This window comes from Athene cunicularia (assembly GCF_003259725.1).
Source record: "Athene cunicularia isolate RWA chromosome 14 unlocalized genomic scaffold, athCun1 chr14_part1, whole genome shotgun sequence".
Classification (NCBI taxonomy): domain Eukaryota; kingdom Metazoa; phylum Chordata; class Aves; order Strigiformes; family Strigidae; genus Athene; species Athene cunicularia.
Genome location: NW_020799118.1, coordinates 5,426,291 through 5,452,376, shown reverse-complemented (window position 1 = coordinate 5,452,376; position 26,086 = coordinate 5,426,291). Strand labels below are relative to the sequence as shown.

The following is a 26,086-nucleotide window of genomic DNA, read 5'->3' as shown; positions in this document are numbered from 1 at the left end:
CCGTTCGCCTGGCAGCGCCTTGGGGCGCGCTGGGGCTGTCTGTGTGGGCAGAGGGAGGGTCGGGCCTCGCCGTGGCCCCCCGGGTTGCGGGCCGGGCCGAGCTGGAGAGTACCCAGGGAGCTGCCAGCCACAGAGGGCAGATTGCGGACAGATGTGGTTAACGTAACTTTTCCTTTTTTTCAGTTACCGTTTTAGTTCCTAAACGAAGTGGTGTTACCAGACATTTTTTAAAGTAACATCCTCTAGAGTTGTAGAGTTCTACAACTTAATATTTTATACAATGTATTTTTGGGGTACTTAGGGTTCGTATGAATAAACATTTCTGTTTTTTAAAAAAACCCATATTTTGTCGTTAAAAACAACGCTGGGGCAAATGTAATGCAATGAAATGCATTCCATGATTATTACGTTTAACATTAAATGCAAAAAAAGGGAAGGACTGTAGTCTAATGAACGTAGTACATGATTGGAGAGTAAGAAGACCGTTGCTAATCATAGTTTTTCCGGTACTGCCTGGCTGGGCCTTAAACAATTTGCTTTGTGGTTCACTGAAACTAAATTAATGTTGTGTGCTCTGGGGCAGTTTGAGATTTAGAAGTATTTGTAAATAATTTTAATAATTTAAAGCTCTGTTTAAATACTAAGTGCTGTGTGTTTAGTACAGGTATATATAGGTTTTTTTTTAGCCAATGGAAAAACAATGAATATGCAGTTTAGTTCTTTCGGCTGCACCTACTTTGTATTTACTGATGAGCTGTTCTTGGAAAACTTACCTCCTGTCTTCTTTTTCCAGGAGCATGCACTGAAAGTTTCAGGAAATTATTTTGTGTCAGCAGCAGTGCATTTCCGGGATTCTGTAGTTAAAGCCATGGACTTCAACAGTGTTTTCCTCAGACTGCTTCATCTCTGCTGCAGATTCTGAGGAACATTCCTGTACTAAACAGGAATAGTGAAGGCCATGTGCATAATTAAATTTACCATAAATAATGCAGGCTCAGTGACCTAGCAGTAGTGGAATTCATAAGACCACAATGTTTTTTTTCTGTCATACCTTAAAAGTGATTTAAAGCATACATTTTTTTCTCTTTAGCAGGTGGGAAGAATGAAAGGAAGGGGGGATGAAAGAATGTTGAACCTTTTTGTTTGGTTGTATGATGGAAGGAAACAGGACAGAGAACCTCTGCAATAGATCGTTTGGATGGCTTCAGCAACAAGAGAATGATGCTAAACCATGGCTCTGGAAACTTTCTAATTGCTTTTCTGCTGCTGAAAAGTCTTTGCCTTGCAGTGCAAAAACGGTAATTCATTGCTTTACTGAAAGCATAGTTTATATCCTGGTACAGAGTGGTATAACTAGCTGCAGTGCTGACAAAAGGGGGCAAGTGGGGAGGGGCGGAGACAACAGTTGCAAGTACAAAATCTACCTGGGAATTTAAGGTCTTTAGTTGTGTTCACATCTCTTGTCAGTGTTGGTAAAGCAGGCAAGTTGCTTTGCTTGGCAGGCTATACTCTTTACAGCTCTGGCAACTGACGGCTTTAAAAGTGTGTAAGGCAGCTTCTTGAAAGCTCTGTGAAGTTATTGCTGAAGAGTAGAGAAGGGAAGTAGTCTTCACACTTTCAGTTTTTTATCAGTTTAGCTTGGAGCCAAATTTAGCATTTTCTGAGTTGTTATTATAAGTAGATACAGTAGTTGTGGATACTGTGCTTCATGGATGTCTAATTTTTTCTTGTTTCTATTTCTTTAAATGTTCCTGTTCTGTAACTGATTCTATACAGTTAAGATGCAAAGTGCTAAGGAATAGAAGGAATAGTACAACACAGTGACTTAAGCAAGCAAGCTCCAGCTGTTACATAACATTCATGCATGTTCAGTCTCACTTTCCATAAAAGACATGGGGGAAACAGAAACATATATCCTGTTGTATTGCTATTCTCCTGTGTCAGGAGTTAGAAAGGGAACTGCCATAAATTCTGGAATTTAATATTTAAACTAGTTCCAAACAGGTTTTTGGCAGAGTGCATCTTCAATTCCTAAGATGTGGCATCAGATACAGAGAAATGGTTTTGAATTTGGGTCATAAGTTATTCATTCCTGAGTAGTAGGAAATGCATGAAATTCAGTTTGGAAAATAAAAGTTGTTCTTGTTGGCCTAAAGGTCTGGAGCAGTGAGTTGTATGCTGGTTAGCTCTACTGACTTAGACTGTTGTGGTGCTTCTCATAACTGCTTAGTTTTCATCATTGCCATTTAAAAAAACCCAGTATTTTTATCTGTGCCTCTATGTCTGTACATCTTGATATCTTAAATCAGAGTAGTCAGAAAGCACTTACATAGTTGTGAAAACTTAGTCTTCTCTGTCTTCAATAATTTACCCGCTTGATGTAACTTCAATTTTTTTAAAAGTATTTCAAGGCATTACTTCTAAAACTTTAATAAAATTTTCTAGTCTAGTGGCAGTAAATGATTACTTAGACACCTCCAAACTGTGGGGTTGTTTTACTTTACATTGCATCCACCTGTGTTTGCTCTTACAAGAAATAAATCTTTTTTGCTTTGCAATTGCAGAGTATCTCTCAGCCTTAGCCTGACAGTTTGCTGATTTTCAAATTCTGTTTTACAGACCTGTTGCTATTTGGTTTATAGCTTTTTGGTTTTGTTGCTTCCAAAATCCACTGATACCAAGATACTTCAGGCTGGCACACATAACTGGCATGTTTCTGTTAATATTTTACATGTTCAGACAGTGAGGTAATAGTAATCATAAAGATAACCCTTTTCAAAATCTGTTATTGTTAAAATTGTAACAGTCTATAAGTATGTTTGCTTACGCTATAAAATTGTTGGTTTATTTATGTATCTGAATGTAACCAAGCTTTAATTTTCCAGAAAGATTACATGGAGAACAAGAAAGTTGCTGCAGAGTTGAAGGATGCTTCATCTCCTCATAATGCTGGCTCTAAACTGTTTCCAGCAGTACCGCTTCCTGACGTTCATCCTCTTCAGCAACAGCAAATACAGCTTTCACCTGGCCGGAAAGTAAGCTGCTGTGCTCATGGCTCTGACTCTTCTTGTACTCCACAAATGCATTGTGGTGGTGGTGGTGGTAACTTGATTCACCCTGGCACAATATTAGACTCAAAAAGCACTGGGACGATTACTTGTCAAGTAGGGTCAGGATTTGCTTATCAGTCTGCATCCTCACTGAAGAACCCTTCAGCTAGAAGCAATTTGGCAGGCATTGCCAGCGAGTTCCCTGGCATGTGTGTAGAAAACAGTGTATCTTCCTGTCAACATCTGCCCTGTTGTGGAAAACTCCATTTCCAGTCCTGTCATGGTAACGTGCACAAACTGCATCAGTTTCCAGCCCTTCAGAGCTGCACATCTTCTGGCTATTTTCCTTGTTCTGAATTCACAAGTGGGGCTACAGGCCACTTGGATGAGCATATGGCACAGTCAGAGCTAACGTCACGTGTGTGCGCCAACCCTTTGCACCTAAACATGGCACCTTCAGTTTGTTTAAAGGGCTCTCACTACTGCAATGACTGCTTGAGCAAGGTTTGTACACATTGCATTTCTTATTCGGTAAGCGTGGTATATGAATAATGCTGAAATAATGGTACTTGAGCAAAACACCAGCTTCCATGGGTTGCAGCTTGCATCCTCCTAGTTGATGTGCAGTCCAGATGTACCAGATACTTTTTTTAAGAGGATCTCTTTTTCTTAGGTGACCTTCAGTTCAGTAGGAAGGCAAAAGAGACTATGTTTAGCTTACAGGGGTTCTGTGATGTACTCAAGCAGAATTTTGATTGGATTAGGAAGACAGTTATTTCTTCTTGATAGCTCCAATTAGAATGTTCCATAGTAGTGACTGAGAAAAGACTAACAACAGTTAACATCTACCCTTGGGCACCTGGTCAATAAAAATCCACTTGTAAGCCAGGTGTAGTGTCTGATACTATAAGGATGTTTTAGTTCTGGTTTGGTTTGATAGGTCTTAGTTCAGTCTTCCCAAATCTGTAATTTACGCTTCAGTACCAATTTGGTACACTTGAACTGATTAAAACTGCTTGAATTTTGTTAGTAATTTCAAGTGAAATAATGTACTCCACTTTTCAAGATGTGTGACTTAAACTTCTGAATTTGAATTACCAGTATAAAAGTGAAATGTCTTAGTTTCAAAAACTAAATGGTGAATTCATTGTGTTTGGAATTAGGACCACTATTTTTGGGAGGAGGGAGGTGATTCAACCTTGTACTCTTACTTGTGCAGAGTTCACATGCTAGGTTTTTGGTTTTGAATATGTATTAGTACTTCTTAAAGATGGCACCTCTTGATGTGCAGAGTTTAATAGAATCTTTCCTTGTGTTTGGAAAATAGAGCTAGGTATGCTAGGAAAGACCCTAGGATAGAAGCTTCCTTCATGCAGTGATAATGTTGTTAAGGAACTTTGTAGAGTACATCTGAATTTCTTGCAGAAGGGAAACTGAGTGTTTCTAGCATGGATTAGTATGTGTTGGTACTGTATACTAAATGAACATGCATTTTGAAAAATTGTCCCAACAGCCATCCAGAAACAGCCTAGTTGATGCTGCTAAAATCTGGCCAAATATTCCTCCTCCAAGTGCACATGCTGCACCTGTTCCTGTCCCGATATGTAATGGCTGTGGAACCAAAGGAACGGGAAATGAGAAGAGTTTGTTACTGGCGAGCAGCCTTGGCAAATCACCACAGAAATATGGTAAACCGCATTTGTTTGAAACTTGCACTTAGTGGATGTCCTCCTTAAATACTGTTGCACATGAAGAGTTCTTTTAAATTGCGCTGTTTTCTGGCAACTTCTGTGAAGTCAGAAGGCTAAACAATAAAAAAAAAACCCAAACCAACCCAACCCACCTTGTTTCTGTTTTGCAAAGTCATAACTTGGATTTATCCATTTTGATTACCTAGGTAACATTGCATTGTTTACATTGAGTTTTGATTTTTTTAGTATTATATTTTTTACCATTTTAAGACCTAGAAAAAACATCTAAGGACCTGGAAGTTTTTTCATTCTGTTGGTGTATAAAGCAATTATCTTCAGTCATGCTTTGAAAAGTATTTCCTTAGTCTGTAGTGTCTGTTGTCACTTCATATACAGTAAAGGTATAAAGATTATAATTACAATATAGGTTTTTTCAGTGTTCCTGAGAGAGCAAACATTGTGTGAAACAATTACATGATCTTTCTAGGGTGTTAGTACTGTTTCAGTTAAAATCGTAATTACTATGGAAGTTATAAACTTAAGTCATGGAAGTTTAACGCTTTTGGTATTTGGAGATTAAAATGAGCTGTGTTGTTAAACCTGTACAGGGTCTCCGGAAGTTGCAGTAACAGGCCAAGTTCTGGAAAACTTGCCCCCCATTGGAGTCTTCTGGGATATTGAGAACTGTTCAGTTCCCACTGGCCGTTCAGCTATAGCAGTTGTACAGCGGATTCGTGAAAAGTTTTTTAAAGGTCACAGAGAGGCAGAATTCATCTGTGTGTGTGACATTAGTAAAGAAAATAAAGAAGTTATTCAGGAGCTAAACAACTGCCAGGTATCAAAAGAGCACTGACTTGGTGTTCTTGCTTGAACTTGTGTACTCTGAGTCTGCTAATAGTGATTGCTGTTTGCTAAAGCTTTGTTAGCTTCTGTGCGGTTTAGTGCGTGAGCTTATAGTTAGTTTGTGGGTGGGATCTTGAATGCTGAACTCCCTTGGTGTAATACTTGTAAAAACTGAACTGCATTCCGTTATATGTAGATTACTGTTTTAGCTTTAGTTTTAGTAGTCCCAGAGGATTTTGATTTAATCAAGAAATAAGTGGTGGTGGCATTTCTAGTGTCATCCTTCAAATCTGACTGAATCATTAACCTAGAAGAACTATGATTCTGTCAACTTTTTTACTTTTGTTAGTGAATACTGTGCTGATTAGTGAGAACAAGTAAATTAGTGGTATTGATTTGGGCCCCTTTAACACTACATATTTTTTTTATCAATACCTTTCATTTCTTGGTATTTTTTTTTCAACTTTTTGTGCAGGTTTCTATGTCAGATATTCCCTTCCCACCCCCTAAACTGCAGATATGATAACATGTTGACCATTTATCTGCTTGTGAGGTAAAATGAATTGATAGTGAGCATTTACTATGTTTGTCACCCCTCCATTTCAAATGAGGGTTTATGGAATGTTTTTAAGGTATGTAAATTATGTTCTTTAACACAGAACAGTAGAAGTCATCCCTAAGACATTGCTGAACAACTAGAGTTGAAGTTCATTGCTCTTTAGAACATTTTGAAATCCATACATGCTCTATTTCATGTGTGTGTTCATTAATTTACCTAAATAAAAGGTGCATGTGAAAGCTTGTAATTAGTTATTTTTAAAACTAAATTTAAGCAAGTGTAGTTCATGTTCAATTTTTTATTTAGAGCATGTTTCTGTATTTCCACAGGTGACTGTTGCACATATCAATGCTACAGCAAAGAATGCTGCTGATGACAAACTCAGACAGAGTCTTAGGAGATTTGCTGATACACACACTGCACCTGCCACTGTGGTTCTTGTGTCAAGTAAGTGTGGTACTTGCCTGAAGTGCAGAGTTTAGTTCCTCTCTTTGATAGCGCTTTTGCATATGACACTATTCTACATTCCAGAGGTTGTGTTTACAATCAGCTTTAACTGAATTGCTCAAGAATTATTAATACTGTCAGTGACAATGTGGGAAAGGTAGAGATAAAATGAGAACTTGGCTGAGTTAAATCAGCACTGGAATCTTGTTGGGTGTCAGTAGGTATGTGTATAAATACTGTCTAAACGTAGACACCTGCAGCAAGAAGCTAATGAAGTAAAACTCACTGAGTCTTCCTTATGGTAATCTTTCAAATGCATTTTGCTCAAAGCATTCTGATTTGTTTCTTATTCTCACAGCAGCATACTATAGAGTTAAATATGCAAGCCACTCAACTGTTTAATTGCTGTGTGTTGCATTGGGTTTGTCCCTAAAGCTAAACAAATGTTTGTTATAGAAGTATACAGTACCAGTCAAATGCCTTGCTGATAAATTGCTAGAAGTTGCTGTTAAAAGGAAGCCCTTGTCTGAGACTGAATGCGAACTACTGATTTAAATTATGTCTATTGAGAAGTCTTGGTAGCTATTGGTGCTTTTTCACTGGGAATCTTCAATGATAAATAGAACTTGTCAAGTGATATCTGGGGTTTTGTTTGTTTAATCTGATGGGGGTTTGGTTTTTTAGCTTTTTCATGTGTTTCCTTGTTCACTGTGGTTTGGTTGGTTTGGTTTTTTTTCTCTCCAGCGGATGTAAACTTTGCTTTGGAACTCAGTGACCTGAGACATCGACATGGTTTTCGGATAATTTTGGTGCATAAAAACCAAGCTTCAGAAGCACTCTTACATCATGCTCATGAGCTTGTTTGTTTTGAGGAATTTATTTCAGACTTGCCACCAAGGTTACCGCTGAAAATGCCGGTAAGCTTTTTAATTCTTAATGCAACAGACGTATCTCAGAGTGTCAACTTTTTTTCCCCCACCTAATTTAGGGGGAAAGCTGCCTGAAATTATGTGGTTTTATGGTGAGACATGTCTGCTGCATATTTGACCATTGTCTGTTACTGCTATGTGAATGTATGCTTTCTACTTTAAGACTGAAAGAATGAAATAATAAAGTAATTAAAGTAAAACAGTAAGGTCACATTCTTATCACTAAATGTTTTATCAGATAATGTATCTTACATGCCTTTCACTAGCAGAAAGTTAGGGTAAGAACTTAGTTTTGTATTAAGACAGCTGTGGTGCTTCCTTAGCAGTTTCGAGTGACTGTCTAACTGTTTTCTTGGTGGTTTTTTTTGTCTTTATGATGGATCCCCTCTGAATTTGCTGTGTTGTCTTTGCACAGCACTCATGGCCTCTTCTTTCTCTGAAATAATTTCCTGAATTATGTGTTCACATGCACGTGTAGAATATATAGAATAATTGAGTTGCAAACAGTGATGCTTTCTTATCTGGAGAAGTGGTCAGGTATTAATCCATTGATCGGGGACTCTGTAGTCTCTTCTAACTTTATATTGGAGATGCGTGTTTGAGGATCTACCTTGGTATGGTTTCCAAAGAAATGGAATGCTGCAAAAAGAATGACTTGGGGAGGCGGGGAGAGAGCGTGTGTCACTAGAATCAATGTAAAAATACTGGCTTTGAACAAGAGGATATTCTGACATAAATTAAAATCTCATTCCCTTTAAACAGGCATGCCATACACTATTATATGTTTATAATCTGCCAACAAACAGAGACAGCAAAAGTGTCAGTAACAGACTCAGGCGTTTGTCAGACAACTGTGGAGGGAAAGTGCTGAGCATTTCTGGAAGCAGTGCAATTCTCCGTTTTTTAAATCAAGAAAGTGCTGAACGGGCTCGGAAACGCATGGAAAATGAAGATGTTTTTGGTAACAGGATTGTAGTGTCTTTTACCCCTAAAAACAAAGAACTTAATGAAACAAAAAGCTCCAGCTCTGTGGGAACTGAAAAGGTGAAGTCTCCTAAAAAAATTAACAAGAACACAAAGCTGTGCCTCCTCAATAAAGACTCAAGTGATCACTCTTCTGGTACCAAAGGCTCTGCTGGGAAAGGATTCCAGATTCATGGATCTATCAAACCCACAAATGTTAAAAGTTTACAGGTATTATTCTGCCTTGTTTTGTATTCTTGCTTTTCCTCATGTTCTGCAGATTGCTTCTGTTACAGCTTGAGCTTCCATTCTTATTTAATGAATAACTATAAAGTATAGTAATATTCCCAAATGAGAGCTGTATTCATCTGCTTGGAAAGCAGACAGTGAATTTGAGGATTGGTTTTTCCCCCCCCCACTCCCTGCCACCTTTTCCTCAATTTGGATGTACTGCTGGTACTTATTTAGTCTTGAATCTTAGGCCAGTTCTGACTTTTGTGTTGGTGTTGAGTATAATATCTAGAGTGACCCACTTTGCTAGTTTTAAGGAAGAGTAGGGTAGATGTACAGTGTAGCAAAAATATTTCAACTAATTGACAGTTTACTATATTCTGTCACAGAAAATCAAAGATTCCTGGTTACGAAGTGCCAGTGAAAATGCTATTAAAGGAAAAATTGTCAGTTATTTAGCTTTCCATCACAAGGAGAGCCTCTGGCAAGGAATGTCTAGTGCTTTCATGCTGACCTTTCATCTGTTTCATACAGGAGCTGTGCCGCCTTGAATCAAAGACCATCAGTAGAAATACTGAAAACCAGCAAGAACATTTAAGAGAACAAATTCCTTCTCCTCAGAGTAATTCCAATGCAGCAATTCCTGTGTCTCTGGCAACCAAAAAAAATGGAATGGGAGAATCATCCTGTAAAAGTAGTCAGAAGTATGTTTAAAAATAGACACCAATGTTCAGTACTTTTTTTTTTTTAATGTGAATTCTTCAACATAATGTGTCTTTTCTTTTTCTTATATATATTTCTAAATAGAAAAGAGATCTCTGCTTCCAGGAGCATTACTAATTCACCTGTAGATAAAAAAGATAAAGATGAAACTGTATTTCAGGTCAGCTATCCCTCTGCTTTCAGTAAGTTGACGGTCTCAAGACAACTCAGTCCTTTACTCATGTCTCAGAGCTGCTGGTCATCTCGGTAAGTGTCTGTGTCTTATTTGGGTGGGAGGTGACGTGAGATTTCACCAATGATTATTTGATTATTTACATTGATTATATTTGGTTGTTTACATTGATTATTGGCAGCTGCATATGGAGTTGTGTATGCTAAGCATATTACTCTAATACACTGATTTATGTGAAGGCAAAAGGAAACCATGATGGTGCTGCGTAACAGCTAGAAGAGGGTGGATGTAAACATAAGATGGAGTAAGCTCTGCCTGAAACTTACTGTGTGATATTTGTTTCCTGCAAACTTTGTCTTTAAAGCTTCTGAAAGATCTTCAGATGTATTAGACTTCTTACTCCTCTTAATTTCAGTGCCTTTAACATTCCCAGTAGGAGCGTAGCCAGGCCTATTAAATTCTCATAAATATCTGGCCTTTGCCAGTTATTAAAATCATGTGGATGAATTTGACTTTTCTAGTGTGTTAGTAAGGTAATAGAAGACTTGGTGTCAAATGTATTATTAAATTGGATGACTGAAACATAATATGAGCTATTTCCTTTCTTCTTACAGGAAATACTTGTCTTGTTATGATGTTTTGCTTGTGGTGAAATTTGCTTTGCCTGGGCACACATATGCACTAGGAAAATACCTTCCAAGTCCTGCATTTGTGCACTTGACTTGTGTCTATTTTCTGATTAATTTTGAGATGTATATATCAGAATTGTGCAATAGCTGCTTTAGCTCATAAATGGTTTTTATTTTACCTAGGAGCATGTCTCCGAACCTCTCAAATAGATCATCTCCACTCACATTTAATGTAAATCATACCAGTGGTACAGACTGCCCTGATCCTTTTGCAAATGGTGCAGACATTCAGATCAGCAATATAGATTACAGATTGTCCAGAAAAGAGTTGCAGCAAAACTTACAAGAAATTTTCTCAAGACATGGCAAGGTAAAACCCAAAATACTTTTATTAAAACTGTTTAAGTACTTCCTCTTTATGTATTTATGGACATGTTTGTGGTCTAGCTTTAAATGAGTAGGAATGGAAAGCTATCCAAACATGACTTTTAAACTTTGTTAAAAGGGGATACTGTGTTTTTCATTTAGAGACCAGACCATCACTTGTACTAGGTTCTTAATTTGCCTGTGGTCTTCATAGATCTGGTACTCTGAAATTCTGTATATAAAAATCTTAGTAAGTGGCTCCTTAGTCATGCAGGGAGGAGACTTAGACTTTTAACTGCATAACCTTTTTAAACTGTAAAGCTGAATTCTAATGTCAGCTTAAAAATCACAGTAAAAACTGAGTTACTGTTTTGAGTCAGAAGTGATCAAAACCAGATGTGGAGAGTGTGAAAAAGCAACTATGCAAGGAGAGGTCATTTCTGCAGTGGTCCTAGTTCTGTCTGATCTGTAGACAACATTCTTCTGGCATAATCTTCTGCATGGGAAGAGGATGATCGTGTTAAAGGAATATCATGGCCTTGCTTTGGCCAGGGCTCATTGCACTTGGTTTTTGTTTGTGTTTTCCTGTTGGCTATGGTTCATGAGACTCACTTTCCTTCTGCACTGTATTTGGTTCGGGGCCAAAGCAACTGTGCTACTCCTGTGTAGGCTTGCCTTGGGCTAATATTTTGTGGTAAATGTATAAGGTGTTTTCTTCCTTTCAGGTAAAAAGTGTAGAGCTTAGTCATCATACAGACTACCAGCTGAAGGCCACAGTTCAGATGGAAAATCTGCAAGAAGCAATCAGTGCTGTCAACATTCTTCACAGATATAAAATTGGCAGTAAAAGGATCCAAGTCTCATTAGCAACAGGAGCTGCTAGTAAATCACTCTCTCTACTTAGGTAATAAGCACTCTGGCATCTTCTTAATCTTCTAGCAGGTAGTTATTTAGTAGCTGAGAGACGATTTAAAATACTGAGCAAATAAAATCTGTGTTATGACCTGATGAATGCATTAAATGCAACTAGGCTCATCTTACAGTTCAGCATTTTTATACTACTTATGTTTTAAGTTGCATCTGAAGAGACTAGATCTCTGTTTAATAGTGTTTAATTTCACCACTGCGCTCTCATAATACTGATATATCTCAATAACTTAATTTGTGCAGCTGAGTTAATTAAAATGCCAAGCATAATCTTTCTTCTTTTCTCCAAACAAGTGCATATGAATTTTCTCTTTGAGGATGGAATACACAGTTTAAATGCTGTTGGTGTTTCTTTGATCTGTTTTCTATGTGGAAGATGACAGAACTAGAGTGTTGATGCTAGTGAGAATACGAGTATTTTCTGTCTTCACTTTTTCCTTACTGAAAGAAAGCATTAGGATAAAAGTTGTCTTCATTTTTTCACAGAAAGCTCCAGTAAAAATAGTGCTTGGGATGTAGAGTATTCTAAAGTTATGCGCTATTTGCCATTGTATAATTTATTACTTTATTCTTGTCTTTTAGTTTAAGCCTATTCAGATTTATTAATGTAATGACCAGGCTGGTAGCTTCTAATACTGCCACTTCTAATGTTGCATTTTGTGGATGCTCAAAATCTTAACACCACTTACGAAAGATGCAATTCCTTCAGAGACATTACCTATAGTTAGCAGAAACGTTACTACTTGCACTCCCCTGATCTGAAGTGTCAACTTTTGTAGTGCTGGGATGGCAGGGGAATGCAATTTGTCCTGTTACTTTTATAGTTCTTAAATTGCATCTGTAAATAACTCACCAGTTTGGGCTGGATACGAATACTAACAGAATAATTCTGTGCTAACGTTACAAAACTTATTTTACAGCTCAGAAACAATGTCCATTCTGCAGGATGCACCTGCTTGTTGTCTGCCTGTGTTCAAGTTCACAGAAATCTATGAAAAAAAGTAAGTTCTTAGCTGTTGTTTTTTCTCTAGTATTTCTAAAAATATTATGATCTTGCATGACTGTACAGTGAATTAGAGAATTATGTTGCTTTTGTTGTTAGATGTTGCAGCATATTATCTAGTCAGAGGCAATGACTGTAACACTGGCCTTTCTTAGAGGGTTATACCTTCAGTATTCATTTTTCTGCATTGGGATGAATAGATCAGTTACCTTAACATTTCGTATAGAATAATTTCCTGTTTCTCATGCAACAAATGTAGATTAGTGCATTCTCTGACTGTGTTTATAATGTATTTTTAATTTTTTTCAGATTTGGTCATAAGTTAATTGTATCAGACCTATATAAACTAACGGACACTGTGGCTATCCGTGACCAAGGAAGTGGGCGGCTGGTGTGCCTCTTACCCAGCAGCCAAGCTCGGCAGAGTCCGTTGGGATCGTCACAGTCACATGATGGTTCATCAACAAACTGTAGTCCAATAATATTTGAAGAGCTGGAATATCACGAGCCTGTTTGTAAGCAGCATTGCCTGAATAAAGACTTTATGTAAGCTGTGTATAAAATACTAAAAACCATTACAAAATATGAGTATCATTTAACACAGGTATTTTAGAGTTGAGGTATATATGTACATATAGTGTGCTCCAGTCACTATTTATATACTATATGTATTTACAAGAATAAGTCAGGTAAAAAATAGTAAGATGGCACAATTATGTTCCTAGGCAATTCTCATGGATCAGTCTGTTCAGGTAAGATGGTATTCTAGCACAACTGCCAAGACTAAATATCTCTTAAGCAGATGCTGAAAGATATACTACCTTCCACTGTATATAAGAAGGTGGTTATAGATACTAGAGACTTCTATTAGCCAGAATTTTATTATGTAATTATAGCTGGAACTGATCATTCTTTGTCCTCCAGCTACATTTAGTAAGTGATTCATAGTGGGTTGAAGATTTGCTGAAGCCTTATACTAAATTTTTATTTTTACTTAACAGCAGCCAGGTTGTACTACTAGAGCAGTTATAGGTGTTTGATTTTAACTACCTGGTATGTGCTGCTACCATTTAATTAAAATTTTAATGTAATGATAGAAATGTGGTCCTCTGAATGTTGCTTGTCTTCTGAAAGTTTGCTGTAGCTGTATTTAATTCCTGCAAAGAGGAAAAGATGGAAGTTGCTTGTGACTACATAGTGGTATTGTCAGCTAGTAGCATTATATTGTATGTGTGTAGTATAACATCTACTGTGGGTGTGTATGTGAGCAATCATAATATGCTAAAACTATGTGTAGAATGAGCATATAAACTTCAACCTCCTGTTTTTTACAGTGAGCATGAATTTGATCCAGATTCTTACAGAATTCCTTTTGTGATTTTATCTCTGAAGACATTTGCTCCCCAAGTTCACAGTCTTCTACAGACACATGAGGGTACTGTGCCTTTACTGAGGTAAAGTGTTTTAACTTAGGCTTTTAGTGTAAGGGCTGATAGGTTAAAGATTTAAAACTTTATTGATGGCTGCTGTAATCCTTTGAAACTACCTGTTGTATAAAAACTCTGGTTCTTATGTAAGGTGATATCTTTAATAGCAAATAAGCGTCTTATGAAATTACTACTTCTTGAATCTTGTTAAGCAGAAAGACAGGGTTAAAATGTGCATTTTATGAAGACTTCTGTAATGTGTGGATAAGCTGTTGAAGCTTCTTGCTCAGAAAGTGTGTCAAAATAATTATATTTTTAGGGCAGTTGTTACAGTGGTATTTTTAGTGTATAATGGAAGCTTTTTTTTTTTCTTCCAAAGTTTTCCTGATTGTTATATGTCAGAGTTCAGTGATCTTGAAGTGGTGCCAGAGGGCAAGGGTGGTGTTCCTTTAGAACATCTAATTACCTGTGTTCCTGGAGTTAACATTGCCACTGCCCAAAATGGCATTAAAGTTATTAAATGGATACATAACAAACCACCACCTCCTACTACAGGTAAATACTTCTATTTAAAATTCTTTCTGAACTAATCTTTCTACCGAAAAAAGATGAAGAGTAGCATAAAGTAAACATATAGTTGTTAAAAAGTTCCTCATTATAAAAAAGTTTAAGTTGAATGTTCATTCTTTCTCCTGTGCTCTAGCCTGTGTTATAAAGTGCAGTGTTTAGTGGAAGAATATTAATGAAAGGTTCAGTAATGTTCTGGGTTTTGGTTTTCTTTTTTTTTTTTTTGCAGATCCTTGGCTTCTACGTTCTAAGAGCCCTGTAGGTAATCCACAACTTATTCAGTTCAGTAGAGAAGTGATAGATCTACTTAAAAGCCAACCGTCCTGCGTCATACCTGTCAGTAAATTCATCCCAACATACCATCATCACTTTGCAAAACAGTGCCGTGTGTCTGACTATGGGTATTCTAAACTAATGGAGCTGCTAGAAGCAGTGCCTCATGTACTGCAAGTGAGTTACATGGCACTGTTGCTTTTAACTTGGGGAATTGTATCTTCAACTATCTGAATTACTGGTTGGTATTGTATAATAGATACTATACAATTACCTAGTTAACCTTGAAAGATATGGTTAGCTGAACCTTGGAGTGTAATTGTCTTTTTTTTTTTTGAGATGCTGTTTCTGGTTTGTTGTCGTCTCCACCCTTACAAAACACCTTCTGAGGGAATTAACTCTATTTAATCTAAGCCTCTGGGATAAAGTTTGAAGCTGCTTTTAGCCTGTGGGCAGTGCTTGGGTAAAAGGTTATAACTGCACTGTTTATCATAAGAACACTGCAAATGCTAAGTGCTTGTGAGTTAGGCTGTGACGTGTAGTCTGTGACTTGAAGGATTTTTGTGTGAAGTAAATCATTTGGCCTTATGTTACAAAAAAAGAAATACTATGGTCGCATTAGCTTACTACTTTGAATACCTGTTGGCTGTAGACTTTTAAAATAACCAATACAGATTCACAACAGTTGTAATAGCACTCATGGAAGAAGAATTTCTTAATTTCTTGACGACATACGCTTTGGTACAGAAAGCGTATGGCTTCATGAGGCTGCCTTTCCAAACATTATCTCTGTTATATCTTTTACTTCTAGCCTACCTATAGTAGAACTGGCTTTTAAACACATTTTAAAAGAAATTACTAAGGATGCTAGATGTGAGTGATTAAATAAAATTTTCTTTCAGATTCTTGGTATGGGTTCCAAACGCTTGTTAACTCTAACGCACAGAGCTCAAGTGAAGCGCTTTACTCAAGACTTATTGAAGCTTCTCAAATCCCAGGCTAGTAAGCAAGTTATTGTGAGGGAATTCTTACAGGCTTATCACTGGTAAGTTATCTTTAACAAAATATGAACAACTCTGCAGGGCATATCTATCAACACTGGCTTTAAAACCTAGTGCAAGGGAAGTTGGCACTTAGTACAAACTATATTGCCTCTTCATTGTGATGTGGAAGTTCAAACTTCTAGTAAAAACAAAAGCTCTCTGGCAGACTTTACTGCTTCCTTTAGTACTAGGTTCATTTAAATTTATTCGAATTTGAAATGGTTATTATATTTCATTAGTTCTCTTTGAAGCCATGACTGCAAGTAGGTTGTGGCACATTAACGTGAACACTAAAGGGAAATTTTAGCGTTAAGCTTTCTTTAGAGGGGCTGATTGTCAATAGATACTTCTTTAACTGGACCTAGCAGTGACACAAAATGTCTTGCTGTTGCCAGGAAAAACATTCTGTTCTAGCATGGCAAAAAGTAAGGGCTTAGTGTTTTTTGAAAAATTTTTCCTTAATGTGAAGATAAAAGTAAAACTTAACATACTTTGAGAAAACCATAGCATCCCGGTGTTACATGTGGTCTGCTTTTGCATGTGTACTATGGTGCTGTGTGTGCTGACAGCTCATTTTTTGGGAATGTACTCTTCTGCTTATGTTTCCACTATAGGCAAAAATACATTATTAGTTGTTTCTAAATCTAGTAAATGTGCATCTCCATTGTAGTCAGCTCTGGCCATTTGTTCAATAAGAATATATGTGAAATGTTCTTGCTTCTGAGATGTTCCTTTTGGGGAGCCGGGAAGGGTAAATACCTTTTAATATATTACATATTGTGAGCCTTAATATGGTGTTTTCTGTGATAATGGTCTCTGCCTTCTCTTGAGAATGAATATTGTTTAAGAAGAGTGTATGTCTCTTAAGCAAATACAGACCATTGAAAGTGTAGCCATATTGGAGCTGTATAACATAAGTGATTTAAGAAAATGTAACTATAACCTGAACTTGAAAAATACTATTTAATATTGTCACTTACTATAACTAGTTTGAGGCATCAGCTGGCTGATATATAGAGCTCTTTCTTCTAGTGTCATGTTAACCATCAGTGTATCTTACTTTTCTGACTAGAATGGATAGACAATGTGAATTAAGTATACTTTCCCCTTTGTTTCACATGCTAGAATTACTGCCAGTATGAAATATATGCTTTTTTTTTTTAGGATTTCAGGCTTTTTCTTTCAATTTACACATTTTTTGCCTTTGCAACATGTGTTAATAATGGTATTACATAATTTTCTAAAACTTTCAGGTGCTTCTCTAAGGACTGGGATGTTACTGAGTATGGAGTGTGTGAACTGGCTGATATTATATCAGAAATTCCAGATACAACCATCTGTTTATCACAGCAAGACAATGAAATGGTAATTTATATTCCCAAAAGAGGTATGTCCCTGTATTTTTTTTTTTACTGTTGCCAAATAAATTGTTCTTTGATTATCTTAAAACTGTACTAGACTTAGATGGTTTTTTTGATAATTGTGTTTCTGCCTTCATAACTAAGTTGTGAACTTCTAACAAATAAAGAATCTGTCATTCTAGAACATGTATAATGGAACAGACAGGCAAGCAGGTGGCAACAACCACAAAATAATGTTACTACTTCTGTGTATAGTTAAACTTTCTGTGGAATGGTTAGTGGGTTGTTTCCACACAGTAAAAATACCAATGTATTTGGCTAGCTACCATCTTCTGAAGGGCTGATCACCTGATTATTTTGGATGTTAAACATGTAAGTTTAGTAAGGGTCTTCAGTTGTAGAAGAAAATAGTGAATTGGTGTGATACGTGTTTTAGCTGAAAATCAATCACCGTATTTTATTTTTTTATTGTATTCTGTTGCATTTTATAAGTGTGTTGGTACATAGCTCTTGCTTTGATTTTTAATTTTAGAACGTACACAAGAAGAAATTGAAAGAACCAAACAATTTTCTAAAGAGGTAGTAGACTTACTGCGCCATCAACCCCATTTTCGAATGCCCTTCAATAAATTTATTCCTTCCTATCACCACCACTTTGGTCGTCAGTGCAAACTTGCTTACTATGGTTTTACAAAACTACTTGAACTCTTTGAAGCCATACCAGATGTCTTGCTTGTAAGTTCTAAAATTCTAAGCTGTACTAAAGCATTTTTGAGATCTGTACAACTGTTTCATCATTCCTCATCAACTTCACCGGTGCACAGTTTATAACTCACACTGTTAGCTGTATTTAAGCAAGTCTTTTGTATAGTTGTTTTGGTAAAATGTCCAAGGTTTTTAGTATGTTCAGGCTAAGTTTGTTAACAAATTCAAGTTTTCTAAATTGGATTATATTTACAAAATTCAGTACATGAAAATTAGAGCTAAATTTCATTAAAGTTGTTTTTAAACTTGCTTTAAAAAAGGTTAATAACTATTTCATTGCCTGTTTTGTTGTACTTCAGAAATTGCATAGTTTTCCTTGCTATGTAGGTATCTTTTGAGGTAGCTGAGCCCTGCTACATAGCAAATGATTGCTTGCAAGCACTGAATTTCAGTTGTAGATTACTTTTTTTTTTTCAGTCTAGACTAGGTAAATCACTGTAAAAAAATGTAACTTCTGTTTTGCAGGTATTGGAATGTGGGGAGGAGAAAATTCTCACACTCACAGAGGTGGAACAAGTCAAAGCAGTTGCTGCCCAGTTTGTTAAACTGCTGCGGTCTCAGAAAGATAACTGCCTCATGATGACTGATTTACTGACAGAGTACAGTAAAACATTTGGGTACACACTGCGTCTTCATGACTATGACGTTAGCTCAGTTTCAGCTTTAATGCAAAAACTTTGCCATGTTGTAAAGGTAATCTTTTATCTTTAACTTATCCCTCTAAAAGGTATGTAATGTTCTGTTAAGGAATTTCTTGTATCAAATTACAGGTCTCAATGTGCCTAGTACTATACTCCAGAAACAACATTTCATGAAGTTGGGGGGAGGGAAATGACAAAGGGATTTTAAATATAGCTTTTGTATTCCTGTGATGTTCTTCATGTTCTCATGTAACCTTTTAACTTTTTCTGGGAGAACTTACGCTTGTTTAGCAAATAAGAAGTGGTGTTTATTTTAACAATACAAATTAGTTTTTCCCACCTAACTTCTAGCTGTGTAAAAACAATGATTTCTTGATAGCCATAGTAGTTATCAGGTTCCTGACATTTTATATTCCTAACAGTTTTGATCTATAGTTTGAGGCTTTGATCGCAATGTAAATACATAGATGGTGTTACATGTCAGTGGAAAAGAAAGGTTACACCTATGTAGACATGGGCATACTGGTTTAGTTTCTCCAGTTCCGTTAATTTAGTGGCTGGTGTTCAGGCTGGAGCTCAGTCAGGTCCAGCTGGCTTAGAACAAACAGTAAAATCATGTCTAACGTGTGAACAGAAACTGCTATACAGGTTTTTGTATATTTAAAGTAAATCTTGCTGTGTAATAAGCTGCTTTCTCCTGTGTTCTGGCTATGGGAGTATCAGATGCTGGTAATGCAGTATCTCATACAGCTGTGCTCAGACAAACCCCAGCTACACAATTTATAAATTAATCTCTTCACTTTCCCTAGTCTCATTCCCAATTCATTTTTTTTAGGTTGTTGACACAGACTCTGGCAAGCAAATTCAGCTGATAAATAGAAAATCTCTGCGGACTCTTACTGCCCAGTTGCTAGTCTTGTTGATGTCCTGGGATGGAACATCCTTTCTCTCTGTTGAACAGCTTAAACAGCATTATGAAACAACCCATAGTACTTCACTTAATCCATGTGAATATGGATTTATGACCTTAACTGAACTTCTGAAGAGTCTGCCTTACTTGGTTGAGGTATATAAGCTCTTTCTTTTTCTGGTGTGTTTCATACTTTGAAAAGTTATTGTAACTAGAGGATATGGAAGTATACACTCTTAATTCTTTCTCTTTTTCTAATAGATTTTTACCAATGGTGCAGCAGAAGAATGTGTGAAGCTTACAAATCTGTATATGTTTGCAAAGAATGTAAGGTCCTTACTTCACACTTATCATTATCAACAGATTTTTCTTCATGAGTTCCCAGTAGCATATAGCAAATACACAGGAGAAGTGCTGCAACCTAAAGCATATGGATGCAACAATTTAGAAGAGCTCTTAGGAGCAATTCCACAGGTGTGAAGAATTCGGTTTTGCACAGTTACATTAAGATTTCTGCATGGATTAAAAGTAGTTACACTGTTGTGGTTTCTGTTAATTGGTGTGAATTACTGGAATAGTAAGCCTCCAAGGAGGCTTATACCAGTTTAAATAGCTTCTTGGAAATCTGGACTGTGTAATAAGAAAAGATTTTTTTTTTTCTTTACATATTTTGGTCAGATTTTTCTTAAGAACTGTTCAAGGTGAGGTCACAAATATCCTTAGCATCTTTATCAAGTGAGATAATTGTTTTCTGTCTTGAATGAATGACTGTACAATACTTAAGCTTCATCTTGATCAGGGTAGATTATTGATTTTAGGAACCAAGAGTTGTGGGACATTGTCAGAAGTGCCACATAGTGGAATTTTGCTGTGGCATCTTCTTATACCCATGTACGAAGTGCTCTAGGATAACTTTGTAACTCAGTTCATGGCTATAAGCTTTCCTTTAACTAAATTATTCTTTCTGGAGAATGACAGAATGGAATTCTGCAACTCCATGTTTGAACATACAGTTCTGTTAATATAGTTAGTACGCTTTCTAGTTCAATATTGGCATCAGTTCTTTTGAGACAGAGCTTTTACTTGGGTAGTGTGGTACAAAGTAGCAACATGATTTAGTTGACTCTTAGAAATAACGTCACTGCAAGGCTAGATGAAAGGCAAAAAATAAGTTGCCTTAGGCTCTGACCTTACTATGTGCTGATGTTTCATTCTGCTATATTTTTTTTCTCCATAGGTAGTCTGGATTAAAGGACATGGCCATAAGAGAATTGTGGTACTAAAGAATGACATGAAAAGTAAGCCATTTCAATTTTAAGCAGTATTTTGGTTTCCTTTTTTTTTTTCCTCTTTAAGAGGTGACTTGAGTAAACGAACCAAATGAACTTGCCTTTTTGTAGCTCGTTTTAGCTCACCTAGTTTTCCCCCTGCTGATCATGTGAATGATCATGGAAATCAACTTGCCGACAATAATGGACATATTATGGAGACCCTGGGATCTACTTCATCAATGGAACTAAGACTAGGAACACCTAGCAATGGTAATGCAAAATTGATTTATATAAGGAACTTACTGTCTTAGAGGAAATAAGCAGAGTAATCAAAACATCATGGGGAAAGCTGTGTGAGTTAGTCAATCTGAACATCTGCAGAAATGCTTTATGGCTTGAACGCTGTTGAACTTCTTCCAAAGTATGTAGTTGGGCATGTATCCCCTTGATAAGGGCATCTGTTTTCCTCAGATGTCAGTATATATGTAACTGCTAACATACTGTTTCACATGGATTTTAGTGGAAATTCATGCATATAAGCATAAAGCTAATAAGAGAAGATGGTCTGTAGCAGCTTCTGCTGGAAACATCTCCTGTATTCTGATGAGAATATCATGCTCTTTTGTGGTGTTTTTGTGTTGATTTTGTGTTGTTACTTCAAATAATAATGGCAGTCCTGTTGGTATAAATCTACCTCCAAATAAAAATAACTGGGAAATAGTGACTTCATGGTTCATACCTTGCTGTGGTCTCCAGTCTCTTACTACCTGCAGAGAACTTGTGGAATGGTTCTTGAGTAGTTATTTCAGAAGTCTAGGCTTGTCCCTTTTAATAAGGGCAAATCACTTTATTTTGAAGCTTTCAGCTTAATTTTGACATGTAAATGTGTAGTACATAAACAGTTAATAGGATATTAGTATGTCTGCAGGGGAGTTGTCTGGTAATGAGCCCTTCTCTGTTAAAGACTGTTCCTGTAGGACTTGTTTCCTCAGCTGCTGTTCTATTGTTCAAGTTTGGCAAACACCACGTTTTACTATAAGGGTATATTTACTTAGGCAAGTGACAGGTTTAACTATTGCTTTGTCTGCTGTATTGTAATTAGTTAGATGCTCTTGAGCCAGCAAAGTAACTGTTGAATGAATCTGAGGTCATTCAGCATTAAATTAGTTTGATAGTATTCCAAGTACAACATAGCTCTCAAATCCTCAGAATCACTTTTGCAGACTTTACATATACTAGCTCTGAAATAGTGACACTTTTGCAGCTTACAGATGCTTTGAAAGATGTTCCTTTATTTTTGCAGTTTCTAGTCAAACTGAGCAAGAACTTCTTTGCCTCACAAATACATCTCCCGTTGACCTCTTGTGTGAGCCAGTCCCTTCCTGCCTACCATCCCCTCAACTGAGACCTGATCCAGTGGTTCTTGAGTCTGCAGACCTCATTCAGTTTGAGGAACGCCCTGCACCCCTCTCTGGTAAGAGTTTGCTTGCTTATGTTGTGTTACTTATGGATGGTAACTCCTACAATTTGGGAAATAAAGCATTAAACAAATGGTTGATTATAGAAAGTTCCATTTAAATCCATACATATATATTGTACCATGGGATGTGTTGGAAATGCAAGTGTCTTCCGTTAGAAACTTCAGTACTGACTTAAATACCCTGACTTTAAGTACTTGAGTAACCTACTGTGATTCTCTGGGTGAATTTTATAGGGACCTTATCCACCACTAAAATGGCTTCTTGCCAACCTGTAGCAACCTTTCACCACAGTAATTTCATAGTGCTTTTCTGAGTACTGAGAAGACTGCATGTGTGAGAGTTAAATTAAACCTTCTGAATAGCTCATGATGTAGACAGAGCCAGAAACAAACGTCACATCAGCTGCAGAGGTGAACATGACATATCTCCTGCTTTCAAATCAGGCTGATAAATTATTTTAAAATATTTTGTAGCCTATTACCAGAGAAGATTCTTTACTTTAAGAACAGAACGTCAATAAATTGAGTTGTCTTATTTATTTTAGAGATAATGATTTTAACAGAAGAAGAAAAACAAAGAATTGTTACCACCGCTCAAGAAAAACTAGCCTCTGGTTCTGTGGTATCTAACACCACGGAGAATGCTTCAGTGCCTCCCTGTCAGTCCTCTGATACCCATCTAAGCAAGGAAGCAATGGACAGCCCAGCCAAAAAGCAACACAAAAACAAGGTGAAGTTGGCAGCAAACTTTTCACTTGCACCTGTAACCAAGCTTTAACTCTTTCTTTTTAGTGTGAAAGACAAATACTGATGGATTCTGCACAAAGTAAAGCTATTTCCTAGTCCTTATGTATTTTAATGAAAGGCCTAGAAGAATTAATTTGTATTTAATGTATTCTGTGAAGATTTTGTTTCTTTTAACTGAACACAGCTGTTAGCAGAGCAAATTTTTTTCGATTATTTTGAAAAAAAAAAATATTCTGGCATTCACTAAATTATTCTTAAATTTTACAGTTTTTCATAAATGTGTGTTCAGTAAAAGCAAAACGTTAATTCAACTGAAATGGAACAGATTTTATTTTCTTTAAGCCTCGTTGGTGGTGTTAATCATACATGTAGCACAATTGTATTCTATAGGCTGTTGCTTACTGGTATTGTTTCAGACAGTATTAATAAAATGCATGATCTGTCTTTCAAAAGCCTGTTGAGAAACTTTAACTTGCTGACCTGAAATTACAAGAGTGATGGAGTTGATTGTATATCAGAGGAGAAGCTTGTTCTCTGACCTCTCAGATGACTTGTAACTGCATTGGAAATTCTTTTGTCTAAAGATGTCTGTAGAAGATTATGTGGATTTTTGTGAAACTTGTTTTAAATGTTTTCTGTAGCTTTCAGTTCCATTTAGGAGCTTCCTAGGACACTGATGCTGTAAGCTTCTCTTCTATATTTAGTTCCAGTCTGGCATGGATTTGGTTAAGGAAAAGTCTGTCTTGGTGTCATGAGTTTAAGATACAGACACACACATTTTATTGTGTCTAGAAAAGAAGTTAGGAAGATTCTGATATTTCTGAAATATGCATTTAATGCATAAATTACAGATAATGGAGCTGGTATTATTAAAATGTTTTGTGATGGAAGGTATTGATGCTATTTCCACTTGTAAGGAAAGTTCTAACTACATGTGGAAATGCTAAGGTTGTTATGCCTAACCTTGTTTTCTGTTTTTAAGAATGTTGAGTAAATGGGAAGCTTATTCTTTGATGTGCTATCTTTTAGCTGTGTCTGGTTTTATTCTAAAACTTACTCCTAGTGTTGGAAGCTTTTTTCCATTTGTGGTATCTTGTTTTGGCTTTTGAAAGGGCCAGCTTTGAAAGAGGGGTAAAATCAGTGGATGACCTTAACTCTAGTTAGCAGAGATGTCCGGTGTATGAGACTTTATACCCATTCTGGGTAATCATGGCATTTACAATGGGTTGTATTTGCCAGGCAGCAAATAAATTGCTTGTAGCATTGAAAGAACCTATACTAGAGGTTTTCCACTGGCCAACTGAGTATTTTTTGGGGTGGGTTCTATTGTAATATACAAGAGATGGAACACGGGCTCTAATTTCTCAGCCAGCAACAGGAAATACCACTGAATAATGGCTATAGACAGAATTTTACTAGTCAGATTTTGTTAGGAAATCTTTTAAATTTAGGGAAGTATTACCAGTAGTGAACTTATAGCCATTGTGAGTGCAGAGAAACACTTGGAAGTTTTTCTGAGCATTATGGTACAGTATTTTGAGTCCTTAGTAAACCTCTACAGACATACTGCTATAGAAAGAGAAGTTTAGAAGTAAGCTTTCTTGGAATGCTTTTAATGAGTTAAATGCAAGAACATCTGCTTTCACCTTAAGTTTGATAAGGTTAACACTGATCAGTCTAGATCTTTGTTTCAGAAAAGCATGCATTGGAGAAAAGACCAATCTGAAATTACATTCTTACGGGATGCAGCTACAAGTCATCTGGAGTACTAAAGAAAACCAGGTTTTTGCTTCAGAGGGAAATAATGGTATTTGTCAAAGTGAGTGTGGTGGTTATACCATTTATGGAGGTCAGCATATCTTTTCTGGATTCATGTGTGATTCTGATGAAATTGCTATTTGAAAGTAATAGAATAATACTTTTGAGAAGTTGTGTTCATAGTGTAACAAAATAGCTAATTGAATTGCAATATATTTTTTTATTCAAAGGGTTAAATGAATGATGTGACTTACAGATTTAAAAGCATTACAACCATGAAATTCTTTAATTTAACAATGAAATGTACTACTTCAGATTCATGTCACTGAAGCCCTCAATTTATGCACTATCTTTTTCTTGGAATGGGAGGGAGAAAAAAATTTCTTTTCTTAGCTGTCTACTTTGTTTGGACACTTTCTTTTGTGGCTCAAGTGCTGTTTTGTGTGTTGGGACCAAACAGTTGTGTCAATAAAATTTTCAAGCAAGCATAACTCTTGTCCTTGTCTGAAGGCTCAAAAAAAGAAAACCCCCCCAACAACAACAAAAACCCAAAAAAACACCTGTCCTAGAATCATTAACTTGCTGAGTGTCACCTTAAGTTCAATTTTCCAGACAGAGCAGAGAGCTAAAACTTGGGATTTAGTGAGACCAAAGAAACACCATAAATCCACACCCTGCTGTTCTGGAGAATGAGTGCTCTCCCAGTTTTTGCAATTCAGCTGTTAACGTATGTACTCCGTAGCTATTATTGCTCTTCATACAACATAATGTTTAGGGTTTATTTTAGAAGGAAGCTGTACTATTTATCATCCTGAAGAGAAAGGTGGAGAAAGGACTGTTCAATCCAAGTAGAAGTAAGGTGTTCCTCCTGAGTTTGTCCCACTTAGAAATGTTAAAATTGTTGTGAATAATGTCACATGGAGTATTACTGTGCAGTAAAGTGAACAAGTCACGTCTGAGTTATTATAGCCTTGTTTTCCAGCTTGCTGAAGATAGTAATTATCCAGAAACTAGAAGTCTGTCAAGCTAGTTACTTTGAGATTCACTAGAGTGCTTTGAACTTTACTTCAGAATCTAACAGAATAATAAAAAAAAAAAATTCTGCAACTAAATTGGCGTTCTGGCAGCTTTGTGGACAAAAGGAAGGAGCTGGTTGAGCTACTCCTGACTTTATTTTCTTGTGGTCTTATTACACATTCTCACTTAAGGGAACTGTTAAGTGGAACAGTCTGCTAGAGTAAAAGTCTGGTCTGCCGCAGGTAAATGTTCCATTGACCTTGCAGAGGACTTGCTTGTTCAGTAAACAATTT

At 36.6% G+C, this 26,086-nt stretch overlaps 1 protein-coding gene across 2 annotated transcripts; it reads left to right on the top strand.

The window, feature by feature from the left end:
• The first annotated feature begins 143 nt into the window (after nt 1-143).
• Nucleotides 144-25,267, top strand: MARF1 (meiosis regulator and mRNA stability factor 1). 2 transcript variants are annotated; one of them, XM_026858746.1, is made up of 27 exons: nt 144-162; nt 1,091-1,298; nt 2,886-3,554; nt 4,564-4,738; nt 5,350-5,576; nt 6,473-6,590; nt 7,335-7,507; nt 8,282-8,713; nt 9,248-9,417; nt 9,521-9,682; nt 10,421-10,607; nt 11,329-11,507; nt 12,451-12,531; nt 12,843-13,079; nt 13,868-13,987; nt 14,340-14,515; nt 14,757-14,977; nt 15,703-15,845; nt 17,097-17,230; nt 17,737-17,939; nt 18,435-18,662; nt 19,446-19,676; nt 19,782-19,994; nt 20,758-20,818; nt 20,921-21,061; nt 22,095-22,265; nt 22,817-25,267. In XM_026858746.1, the coding sequence occupies exons 2-27, from the start codon at nt 1,152-1,154 to the stop codon at nt 23,047-23,049; spliced, it is 5,232 nt and encodes a 1,743-aa protein (XP_026714547.1). In that variant the 5' UTR covers nt 144-162; nt 1,091-1,151; the 3' UTR covers nt 23,050-25,267. The 2 variants fall into 2 exon arrangements, with proteins under 2 accessions (XP_026714547.1, XP_026714549.1); XM_026858748.1 differs by lacking the exon at nt 20,921-21,061.
• Nucleotides 25,268-26,086: the final 819 nt, after the last annotated feature.